The sequence below is a fragment of the Hydra vulgaris genome, chromosome 11 (genome assembly GCF_038396675.1).
Source record: "Hydra vulgaris chromosome 11, alternate assembly HydraT2T_AEP".
NCBI classification, from domain to species: domain Eukaryota; kingdom Metazoa; phylum Cnidaria; class Hydrozoa; order Anthoathecata; family Hydridae; genus Hydra; species Hydra vulgaris.
This window is the reverse complement of record NC_088930.1, coordinates 19135846-19149332: the sequence shown is the minus strand read 5'-3', so window position 1 is coordinate 19149332 and position 13487 is coordinate 19135846. Positions and strand designations below refer to the sequence as shown.

The 13487-nt window shown below is 28.4% G+C and overlaps 1 protein-coding gene across 1 annotated transcript in view; it reads left to right on the top strand.

Moving 5' to 3' along the window:
• Positions 1–13487, top strand: part of LOC105850336 (plasma kallikrein) — a 28263-nt gene that overhangs the window by 666 nt on the left and 14110 nt on the right. The window contains exon 3 of the mRNA XM_065810370.1: positions 678–851. Coding sequence (XP_065666442.1) covers positions 678–851 — 174 coding nt within the window. The remainder of the gene's footprint in view (positions 1–677; positions 852–13487) is intronic.

Below are 13487 nucleotides of genomic sequence, written 5' to 3'. Positions count from 1 at the left end.
TACGATGTCGTTAAGACGTACAACGAAAGTTGGACGTCTTAACGACATCGTATTGGCTGGCTGGGATTAGTTATCTATATAAACATGCATACATACATTTCAAGGTTAGTTATTAGGTTGAAATTAGTTTTCAATCTAGTTTTCACCACCTGTGGGTAAATTAGTCTGCTATCAATCCACGATAAGAAACATTTATATAAAGTATTAAAAAAAAACAGATTATTTTAGGTTATTTAACAAATGTAAACAAAGCCTATTTGGTAAGCCCTTACACTACATTATTGCAAAACGCTCAGTAAAAACGAATGCAGTAAATTCTCACGTTTGCTATCGCATTGTCATGGTAACGGGGAATGCTTCATATAATCTAAATTTCTCGTATATTGTATAATTTACAAGCATTATATAAAGTATATTTTACAAAAATGTAGCGCGTAATATGTAAAATTAGGTATTAATGAAAAAACAAAGATTTAAAAAATATATATATTTTCTTTTCTGTGGTTGATCCGCTACAAAAAATTTTTTATAAAAAGTTATTAATCGTTATTTATGTTTAATTAACGATAACTAAATACAATATTTATAAAAAGATTTAGCTATAATTAATAATTAATTTATATTATTAAATATCTAATTATAACTTTTTAGAATAATGTTTTAATTAATAATTTTAGCGAAACTAAATTGTGGAAGAAATAAAAAAGAAAGAAAGAGGCGCATTGTAGGAGGAACTGACAGCAAAAGAGGTGAATGGCCATGGCATGTTAGTTTAAATTTCAATGGGAAGCAATGGTGTTCAGGTGCTATATTGTCTAAAAGCTATATTTTGACAGCAGCTCATTGCTTCGGTAATTTATTAGATTTTTTCAAAGCTTTGTTTTGATGATAATTGTCTCTTTAATTCATCGTGTAATTTTGATTTATAATTACTTTTGTTACTCTATATATTTTCAGCATATTGATTTTTTTAATTTATTATTTTGTATTAATTTTGTATTATATTACTTCACAATGATTAGAATTTTGATAACGAATCATTTCGTATCAACTTATATAGCAGATTCATATTTAACTTGATTCGAATAATAAAAATGCCAAAACTTATTTTATTAATTACAAAACACGAATTTCCTCAAATAGAGAGGTCAATCAAAAAAACAGTGATTTTAGAGAACATTTTAAAGAACAGTTATAATTTTTACAGCTTTTTTTTTATATCAGAGCCTCGAAACATAGTAACTTCATTATTTAACTAGTTTTCATACTCCCTTCTTCCCCTCTCCCCCTCGAAACCAAAAAATGTTCTCAAAAAATTTTTAAATAACATAAGAAATAACAAGCCTATTATTATGGGTATAAAGATTTTAAATACACAACCTTGTAAAAATCTTCAGATGTAATGTTAACATCTTTCAAAGAAATATCCATTTCTTTGAAAGATGTTAACATTTCATCCATTTCTTTGAAAGATGTTAACATCTTTCAAAGAAATGGATGAAATCTAAAATTAATAAACAAATAAAACCCATGGCTCGAATAGCTCTATTTTAATCTCAGGGAAAATATAAAATATAAGAAATCAGTTTTTTAATCTTGATATTTTTAACAACCTGCAAATTATCTACACTTAAAAATTATATACATTTAAAAATTATATACACTTAAAAATAATATATAATTAAAAATTTGGAAGCACAAGTTCTTTATTATATACTAAATAAACCACACAATTATAAAACGCGTTACTTTTTTATCTAACATCAAATCGCTTTAAGCACATTTTTGTTATTTCTTATTAAGTTAAATCCAGCCATGTATTAACTGCACATCCAAAATAAAAATTGCAACATTAGCAACTTCCAGGGCAAGAGAAGTACAAGCCGATCAACTTGGAACCTAACAAATTCTTTGTATTATGATGACTTGGCTAATTTTTACAATTTTCAATAGTATTTTTAAATAATTTTTTGACATGCAGAGCAATTTGTTTTCAATCAAATAAATTTAACGGTTTACCAAAGTTTTCATGAAATTATTATCTTTAATTTTTATTAATTTTTTTGGCTTTATCATTTTTTTTAGATTTTACTGAATCTTTCTTTTAGTTTAAAATATTTTATTGCTTATGCTATTATAAAAGCTTGCAAAAAAACTGTTATTACTTTAAACAAATGATCAAATAAGGCTAAAGTTATTTGAGAGAAAAAAGTTCTTGTAGAAAGTCTATCTTCTATGAACAGCTTAAGTACTTGTGATCTGTACTCACTCTATTCTTCAGACAAATTTGTTTGCACTTTTAAATATTATGCTGTTTCCAAAACATTTTGTAAACAAATTAGAAATAACTATCATCTTACTAATGTTTCTACTCTACAAAAATTTATACCAAAAGCTTCTAAATTAAGCCATAAATTATTGTTATAAATATTTATAAACTATGTTTAATTATTAGTTTGCGTGATTCTAGTATGTTGCCTTGATTCAAATTTTCAATATAAATTTGTCGCTCTATACTTAAACCTTGCTGTTACTTAAATCCATTTCAAATGCAAACAAAAGATATGTAAAAATTTCAAGACAATAATTTTAAGACAATGTTAAGTTTTCTCTTTTATTTAAAATGATACAAAAAAACCACGGTTAATAAAAATAATTTTTTTTACTTTATTACGACGTTCATATATATATATATATATATATATATATATATATATATATATATATATATATATATATATATATATATATATATATATATATATATATATATATATATATATATATATATATATATATATATATATATATATATATATATATATATGTATATATATATATATATATATATATATATATATATATATATATATATATATTTATATATATATTTGGGCTACTGAAAAACAATGATTATGTATATGATGAATTGGAGCTTACTATGGTTAATTGTAAGGTATGTAAGCTTTCTGTGGGCAGATCGGTTTATTACGATCATCGATAAGCAATCTATAAATTGCAAAAGTAAAAAGCATTAAATGAACACACTAGCTATAAATCTAGAGACCTATATGTCAAAAAGAAACCCATCAGAGGCGAGTCAATTTAAAGATTTTAAGGCATTAAAAGTAAAAATACTGTTAAAATTATAATACTTTTTTTTAATTATTTTTTCTTTTAATAATGTTTTTGTTGCAGTTTTTTCAATGATTTTCTAATTTTATTGGTAACTCGTTAAAAAGTTTTGATTATATTTTAACTTCACTTTAAACATAATTATTGTAAAAACAAAATAATTCTTGAAGTTTGAAGTTCAAACTTTGAACTGCAGTAACTTTTGAACACTAAAAGGCTAGTAGATAAATTCTTAAAGCTGTCTTTGAATTCAAATTTAGTATAAATTATTAAAAGTTTAGAGTAGTCAAGTCCTAAATTTTGGTCTAACTTTGTTCCCAAGCTCAAATTGCCACAATTGTTTGCAAGCATTATTTAATGACATAAGCATAAGCGTACTTAAGTAAGTTTTGGTGTAAGTTTGTTCCCATGCTCCAATTGCCGCAATTATTTGCAAGCATTATTTTCTGACGTAAGCATACTTAATTTTAGAGTTCGCGCAATGCCTAAAAGTTATAAAATATCAAAAATTTTAAATTTAATCAAATTTGAAAACCGAATTTGATTTAAAAAAAGTTTTGCAATTTTGTTTTAGTACGCGGTTTTCTGTATTTTCAATAGGCGGTTTTCAGTCTAATTATAACTATAAAATATTATCATTAAATATTAATAATATAAGTATTTACTGCTTCGTTTATATATACATATACATACAGTATATACACTGCAAAAAACAAAATCTTAGCTGGTCGTTTAAGTAAACTGTTTTTATTAAGTAAACTTAACTTAAGATTATCTTAAAACATGGATTTACTTGCGTCATATAAAATAACAAGTAGACTAAACTTTTCTCAAGTATATATTAATTATGTTAAGTAATCCAAAATGATAGTAATTTTTTTTTACAGTGTTCAGTTACAGTTTTGCAGTACACAGTATATGTTTTCTTTTTCGAAACGTTTTTTTCTCCCAAAACAAGAGAAACAAAGAAATTAGTCATTCGACTTCCGTTGAACTTTAGCAAAACTAAATATAAGTTTGCAAACAATGAACACATTTTCATCACATAAGATGCAATAATAAATGCTAATTTCTAAAATTTTTCTATTGGGTATTATTACAACACCGAAAAAACCTAACACAAAAGCCGTCAGGAAACACTGCGGATCACAAAACTGTGATTGGCCTGTGTTCCTTCTAAAAGAGCACAGACTGAGCACCAAAACTTTTATCCAGAGTGAACATTGAATCTTGGTCTTTTTATTTTTGAAATAAAAGCATCAACTAAAAAAGTTATTTAATCTAAAACCGCTTCTCTTGTGTATTGTCGAGACTATATTTTATGATACGTTGATATCTATTTCTCCTTCACTCATCCTTTTTTCTATGAGAACGGAAAGGAAGGAAAATGAAAAGAAAAAATAATTTCGTGAGCAATCGTAGTATGAATTTTAATTTGTCCGCATTTTTCCAAATTCGTCCAAAACTACCCATGCTCACGTGATTATTTTACCATTTCCTTTCCCGTTCCCGTAAAAAAAAAGGACGAGTGGAAACTGACCTTAAGGTGTCAAACAAATGGAGGGAGAGTCATAATAAACGGAGAGTGTGAAGTTTTTTGAAATATCATTTAACGTCAGGGAAGCAGAGTAGTGCGTGATATAAGGAGGGAAGCTGATTAAAAATATATAAGTAAATAAATTTTTTACAAATAACGTAAAACCGCATTATGTAACAAATTAACAATAATTAATTCGTTGATGTTGAATCGTTGATGGGTTCTTTGTGTAAATCTATATAACCTTTTTTAAAGAAGATAATGTATTATGCTTATAAATTATTCTACATGTTATATTTTTTAAAGAAAGTAACTCTTGTAAATTGTTGTATATATTATATTTCCCAGCAAAACTTCTATAGCGGAATTTCAGTGGACAAAATATAGACATTTTGAGTGGTCCACTGTAGTTTTGCTCATCGGTTACCTAATTTCAATAGATATCAATAGTGGTTAACATTAAATGCAGTCACCAAAGGTGGTAAGCCAACAACTAACCACTATTAATATGTCGGAAAGTTATCGGCTGGCCATCTATAGCGGCTGCCAAAGTTGGTCCACTAAGTAACCGATGAGTAAAAGTCCAATGAACCAGTCAAAATACTATACAAGTCCACAGCAAATCCACTAAAACAATATTTGCTGGGTTATATCATTTTGTTGATATTTTGTACACTTGCAGTTTGTTTTTAAAATATATTTATAATAGAGAAACTGTTTAAATAAAATTATTTATTTATTATCAGTATTTTTATTTTAGTTTTAAAACAGAAACAAAAAAAACCATTCACATATTGATTGATATTAAATTCACATATTGATTGATTTTAAAGTATTTTTGTTGAATAAGAACCTCTTATGGATACTTTAGATCAAATTAAGTATTATGTAACAATAGCAAATTTTTCAAACTATCTTAAAATTATCTAACTAATGAAATAAATTAAATAAAAAAAAGTTATCTTGTTCACATTCTGTGTTATTAATATGTTAAGAATAAAGCAAACAGATTCATTAGCAAAACTTAATTGTCAAATGGCAAGACAACCCAAAGTTTCAGCACCATTATTATAATATCATATGTTATGATAGTAGTAAACCTAATAATTTGCAAGCAGCAATATAGTCAAACACAACGTTAAATTTCCAATGGCAGTGCAGCCATTTTTTAATTCTGGAAAACATTGTTCAAGGTAGTACCAATTTATCATCCATTCAAGGAACAGTCAAAATGATAAAATTATATGTAACTTCTTTTATAACAGGGCTTAAAATTTTCCAACATAATAAAAAGTCTTTTTGCTTTTTGTCTCCTTTAATCAAATAGTAATAGAGATATCAGTATGTTTAAATTGTTATTATTGAAAGTAGTAGAGTTTCCATTTGGTGAAACACACGGATCAAGTGAATTCTTGGAAGTTGTTTTTTGATGCAACTGTTTTTAACTTTTTAAAACTCCGTTCATATTAGAACTGTACATACAACCAATATCTCTATTCACATTTTTATTAGGTAAAAATATACTTGCTTTTTGAAATCCAGCCGTAAACTTACTTAGTAAATTATAAATATTCTGCCGAAATTGTGAACCACTCCTGAATGGCTGGGTAGAAACTGCCGCTTTTAACATCTTCTGGTGTTCGAAGAAAAAACTCGAAAATTCTTTTTTTAAAGTTATTCAATTCTACCATACTTACAACTACGACATTTGTGACATTGTTCGTTTGACTGCACCCTTAGGCATATTAATATTCGTCACCAATTGTTCAAAATAAAGTTTAAAAAACTTCATATCTACACTAAAATCAAAATTTTTTCAAAGAAAATAAAAAAAAAGTGCCGCCTTTGGTAGGCACCCCAAGGCAGTTGTCTAGATTTGCGCATTAGCTAATGCGCTTCTACTTACATTGAGTCTTGCACCTGTTGTAACGAAGTGCTGTATATAAAATCCTTTCTGTTTTTTTTTTTTCTTTTTTAGAATAATTTTTATGCAAAATTTTTGGTTAAAATATTTTTGCTTTTAAGTTCTTTTATGCACTCAAAAAAAAAAATAAACTTTACTTTAAAGTTACATAAGAGTTTACCAGTGAAATACTCAGTAAAATACTCAGTGAAATACTCAGTGAAATACTCAGTACTCAGTGAAATACTCAGTACTCAGTGAAATACTCAGTGAAGTACTCAGTAGGAAACTTTTTATATAAGACATTTTTAACGTAAAATTACACTAAAGTACAGTAAGTCTTTTTTTTTTGCTGCTTTCGCCTTACTCTTCTTTTCTTTTGCTTCTTTGTTTTTTTTTAATCTTTTTTTTGTGTATCTGTTAAGATGCCAGTTCTTCCCTTTTTTGGGCCTTCAAATTCTTCAAACGCTTTCAAATTCTTCAAATATTTCTTGTGAGGCTTATCCTACACCTGCTGGTGGAGTTTTGAGTGCTTTAGTTGAAAGGTTTAATATGCAGAGTATTATCTGGCTCTGCACTTGAATAAGTAAACATCACGATCAAAATTTATATCAAAAATAACAATTATTGTTATTATTATTATTACCAAAAACCATGGAAGGATTATTATTCGTAATCATGGAAGGATTATTTCCAGTAGCCATAGAAGGAAGTTCTTGACGAACAATATTTATAATAGGAACTTCTAGCTAAACCATAGCCATTGCTGGTCTTGGACAATCTGTAACTTTTAAAAGCATATAAATGAAAAAATTTAGCAATCGAATGGAAAGATTCAGCACATATGTTTTTCAGTATCATTTTAAATAAAAAGATTTAAACTCTAATTTAACTCGCCGGTATGGACAACTATAAAATAGCAAAAATAATCTGTGAGCGATAAAAAACTAAAACGTTCCAACAAAGTCAATCACAATGTTACAACAAACTCTCTGCACTTTTCAACAATTTAATTAAGGTATCCCATGCACAAAACTCTATAAGCAACATTAAAGAACTAAAACGTTCCAACAAAGTCAATCACAATGTTACAACAAACTCTCTGCACTTTTCAACAATTTAATTAAGGTATCCCATGCACAAAACTCTATAAGCAACATTAAAAACCCACAAAAAATTACTACTTAAATGCTTTATAAATTGTTTATTATCTTTTAAATGCTTTTAAAAGATAATAAACAATTTATTATCTTTTAAAATACAAAATTACAGTTAAAAATACAAAAATCAAAAAATTTACTTTCATGTGTAGAATACTATATTTTTGAGCTTCAAAATTTGAAAACTTCACAGTTCATTTTATACAACAACACAATAGTTCTTCAAAAACTTCATAATTTGTTTTGTTCATTAGTCAGCGCGAAAGTTTAGTACTTCAATTAACCCCAATGTCTGTAATTGTAAAAAGTAACCTAACTAACCCCGATCTCTCATGTGTTCTGTAAAGAAATTAAAAAGCAAAAAATTTTTACATTTTCACAGAAGAAAAATAAAATCAATTGCAGACACCCGTGCTAAGATCCATAAAAAATTGAATCTTACAATCATTTGACAATTTGTCTATAAATGATGAGTGAAAAATTAGGATCTTTTTTTTTTTTAGGCCCATTTTGACTATGAAATCGATATTTTTACAAATATAAGAAGTTGCCCAAAACTTTTGTAGTTTGTAGAGTTTTTTTAGTTGCTCTTGTTATTCACAATTAAAAGTTTCTATAGTTTATTAATAACCGCAAACATTTTGGACAAGATTTGAATAAAACGATTAACAGAAAATTAATTAAATGTTTATAAGTGGGCAATAATTTTTATCAGCTTTTATTTGACAATTTTATTAATTTCAAAATATAGAGTAACAGCGGGTCAAACCGATCACCTAACAATAAAAATCAAGTAACTTTATGATTTTTTTAAATTTTTAAACTATTTTTTTAAAATAAGATAAAAAATACCAACAAGCACATTGTTTATTAATTTTTTTTTTTTTTAATCATTGTATTTGAAAATATGAAAACTAGAAGAAAAAAAAAAGATCGCTTTCTGGCAGAAAGTCTGTTAAAACCGATCAATATAAAATACATTTAATAAATTTAACGTTTTATATATGTAAATGTATATATATTTTTTATATAGCATACAGAAATATGCTTTATATTTTTTATATAGCATACAGAAATAATAAAAGATTTAAGGTTTACATTTTTTATAACAAAAAAAATCTGAACCCATTACAAAATATCTTGGCTCTGCAACATGTTTTGTTGCAGAGCCAAGTACTGCAATTTGGATTTTCGCATGACATCATGTCCGAATGTAATTCTTTTTTACACTTTCTGCATTTAATAACTTTTCTTCTTTTGGCTGAAGGTGTTGTAATCGGTTCTATATTTTGAGTTACTTCTTTTTCTGCAGGGTTTGGCAATGAGATTATGAGTTTGCAGATGGTTTTACGCTTTTTAGCTTGTTTTTCAGCTAATTTGAGTTGGTGAACTTCTTCTCTTTTTTTGAGATAATCTGCAACAAGAGATCCAGGATCGAAACGAGCTCTGGACATATTTTCGCGTCACGGTAAGGAAGGTGGCGTGAACTTCCTGGTTAAATGCACCTCCGCGGTGCTCTGTGACAAGACCGTTAGGACTTCTTGGGGCACCTAAAAAAAAAAAAAAATAGTGTTCTGTAATACATTGGCCAGCAATTTTTAGAATATTAGGTTGCCTCGACTTTTTTACATGAGACTGATTTTTTTCTTGAAAAAAACTCTTTAGCTTATTTTCCATTTCGATTTTCATTCTCTCATGTAGTGCTCTGTACTTGTCGAACCTCAAAGCTACTGTTGATGGTTCAGAAGATAATGCTAAAGACTTTATTGTTCGCAATGGCGTTGAAGACGTCGGTTGATTAAAAGTTTCGGAGATAGCTGATACCTGTTGATTGATTTTGTTTTTGTTAAGTAAAAATAACCCAGTATATTCAAAACCAGAAATAGCGTGCAAACGTATAAAACACTTACAGCTCTCATACACCTGTTTGAGCAACTTAACGTTTAAGGAAAATTTTCTTTATCTAAGTTTTTGCATTTTGTGTCTTTGTAATATTTGGTAAGAACTGCCTTCCACACTTGCTTAACTTGGCAATACACACCTCTGTCCAGTGGCTGAAGAATTTGAGATGAGTGGGCTGGTAGACAAATCAAAATTATATTGTTTTCCCGACATAGCAATACAGCTGCTAAACTGGCGTGAAACGTATGTCCATCAATATGTAAAATATGAGTACTACTAATAGCTTGACATTCTGGTATATACACTTCCTTCAACCATTCAATAAATGTGTCATGCTCCATCCAACCAGATTTAGAAATTGAATATTTGGTGCCAGTCGGACCACCTTAAGCCCACTCAGCTCTAAAATTTCGTTTTGCTTTGTATACCACGAATGGTGGTGTAAAGTATCGATCAGCATTAGAGCAATTGTTCACTGTATAATGGATTTTTTCATTGTTTGCACCTCTTTTGCACCTTTTCGACATACTACAGTTGCATTGCCTTGATCACCACAGAAACCCGTTTCATCGCAATTCCAATTATGACAACCAGAAGTTATCCCAGACAATTGATATTATTTAGTGACAACTTCAAAATAATTATCAATTATTTCTTGCGTACAAGAAGCGGCTCTGGCAGATGCCAAAGTGTGAGTTTTTCTTGTGGAAATTTCTTTAGACTATTGGTTTATAAATGCATAAAACCAGTCTTTGCCAGGCCTGCCGTTTTTAAAAAGCCTGATTGATTTGTACGAAGAAGGTAACCGCATACGAAGTCCATGACATCATTTTGTGTTAAACCATAAGCCTTTGGAACTTAAACATAGGAACTTAAACGCATGCACCATCATTGACTCTGTTTGCTGTGAGAGTACGGTTGTTGATCCTGATCCCTTGAAGTTAGTATTGTTGTTGTTCTTGCGACCTATTAGAGTTGAGAATGGAATGCCATATTTGAATGCAGCTTTTCTGATTGAAGTATTTTTTTCTTTTATATCATTTAACGCAGCTTCTATATCTTCTTCATTGTATGACTTTTTACTTGTTGTCATCTTGAAAGTGAATAATTAATAAATATCATTGAGTCATTTTTGTAAAATAATTTTATATCGGAAGAACCCGGAACTAACACATGAGAAAATCCAATAATTTAATTCACCTAGGTACCTAATTTAAAAATTCAAATATGTGAATGATCGGTTTTACCAGAAAAAATTTAATATTAATTTTTTTTACTTTTTTGTCTAATTTTTAATTATAAAACGAAAAAAAAATTATGCAATCGGTATTAAAATTAAATTTTCTACAAGATAGAGGTAAAATTATTTTTAAACGAATTATGGTTCCCGAATTATTACGATAGCAAATAAAAGAAAAAGTTTTTACGACTCTCTTTTAAACTTTTAAAAAAATAAAAAAACTGAAAAATGACTTGGATTTTATTTTGACACATTTGAATAGAGGAGATGATTCTCTTTCTTCTGGTGTTTTTATTTTCTAAATATTCCCATCAGTTCCGGTTTTATTTAAATTTTTCGATCAGTGAAAAAATACCATGATTCCATAACAAAAGGGAGAATCTTTTGAGAGATTTAGTTTGTTTCTATCTTTACGTAAATCATAATCTAACTTGGCTTGTGCTAGTATCATATCCGGATTAATGAATATATTAGGAAAAACATTGTTTCCTTCTAATTTTTTTGCTGCAGATAGTACCAGAATTCTAGTGATGATAACTCGACAAGTATTGTACTTTGTACTTTTTTAAGAACTTTGTTCTAGTGATGATAACTCGACAAGTATTGTCCCTTAAGCATTATTGATGTTTACTTTTAGTTTAAATCTTTTTATATATGTAATTCTAATGGTATCTATATTTATATCGGTAACCCAGTAGACATGCGTCGTCTGAAGAAAGTTTGTGAGACGTTTAATGGACGTTCCCCAAATGACGCCTACCCACTAGGAAAGATATATTTAACTTTTGCTAAATCAGCTTCTTTCTTTTTTTTACCGGTTCTGGTTAATTAAGAAACACCAGAAATAATAACATTCTTCTCTTTCATTCTTTTTTTTTATTTGAGTTCTTCTTCAAAAGAAATCGCATTAATGATATTTTTGATTGCTGAGGTATTAACTTACCTCTTTTGCCAGCAGCGTACATTACAACATTACTCCATGTTTTATGAATCATGGAGTAATGTTGTAATGTACGCTTTTTTTTAGAATTTTTTTCATTTTTAAGTTATTAATTTCTTCACTTCTTATTCTAACAACCTCTTTCAAATTTGTAACTTAATAAAAAAAACTAATGCTTTATTTACTAATACTAAAAAACTAATGCTATATTTAACGAAGGTATGAAGTTAGCTTGAGAACTGAAACAGCAATGTTGTTGTCAATTTTATAAGCTAGAGGAGCTGACACGAAGCTGGTCCATTTTGACGTCCATCCTATACGAATTATTAGCAATTAGCATATCATGTCCTAAATCCGGTTCATTTGAGTTTCTTTTAAGAAACTCAAATGAACCGGATTTCTTTTTGTCCTCGGACAAGATTCAGCACTGGGAACCCAAGATCTTGTGAAACTCTATGATTAAACAGATCATAGCATTTTGTGATGATATAACTGCTTCTAACACTGGAATACATAATGGATGCAATTAGAAATAATGCTATTTTTTCTCTTCCTAGCCCAATTCTTTGGCTACTGCACTGATATAATATATATAATTTTTTAATTTTAAAGGGACTTATGACAAAATAAAAATTATTCATTTTAGGCACCATATAATGGAACGGCATATTCTCCGTTTCATTGATAGAATTATAGAGAGGAATCAAGAGAACCAGTCAATCTTTGAACACAAACATCAAGGTCTTCAGCCTAAATTTTAAAAGGGTGTGAATATACTATAAAACATTTAGAAATTGGATTTGAACAGACCTGAGTTTGCTCCTGGAAACTCGTTTAAAACCTTGCAAACGAAACAAGAAATTTCTTCAAAACGGCTTTTAGAAACAAAAATGTTTAACAGAATTGATTACAAGTATTTTGTCAACTTTTTTCTTGGAACAGATTTGGAAAACTTTAGTTTTCTATGACTTGATGCACATCATAAAGCAAGATTCATAGCTGACTCATCACATCTGTTCGCAATACAAATGGGTAGGAATTATAACAAGTAACTCATTATCATTGAGACTCAGATACTATAAGATGCAAAAAATCATATAGTGATCTTTTAATGTTTTTTATTTCTGAAGATGGAACTTAGGCTCCAGCTAATGATCTTAGAGAATTTAAGATATCATCACAGATCATAATAAATCCACTTTTTCCTAAGAAGCATGGAATAACTTGGTAAAGCTTTTAACCTTATTATTCCCAACACATTTGGTATTTTGCTCCAAAGTGTGTTATTTTTTCTTAAACTGACCAGTGCTTGGAAGAGAAAAAGAGGATGGATATTCTTGTACAACTGTTGAACTATGATATTCTAAAGATGAATCACTTTAGCTTGTATCTAGTGTTCATCAATTAGTAGTTGTTGTTGTACAAATTGAACTAGTGCATGGTTTTATAGACAGGACAAGTTTGTAAGACCGACTCCAAGACACAATGTAGTGGTTTTACACAACCGTTAGAGGGTATCTAACCATGTCACTAAACAAGACTTACAGAAGGTTTAAACGAAATAAACATTTTTTCAAAATATTTTTTTGTTTTTGAAACACATTTTTTTCAACAAAATTTAAGTAATTATTTTGCTCTACATAAGTGAGGTTGTTTACACACACATATGT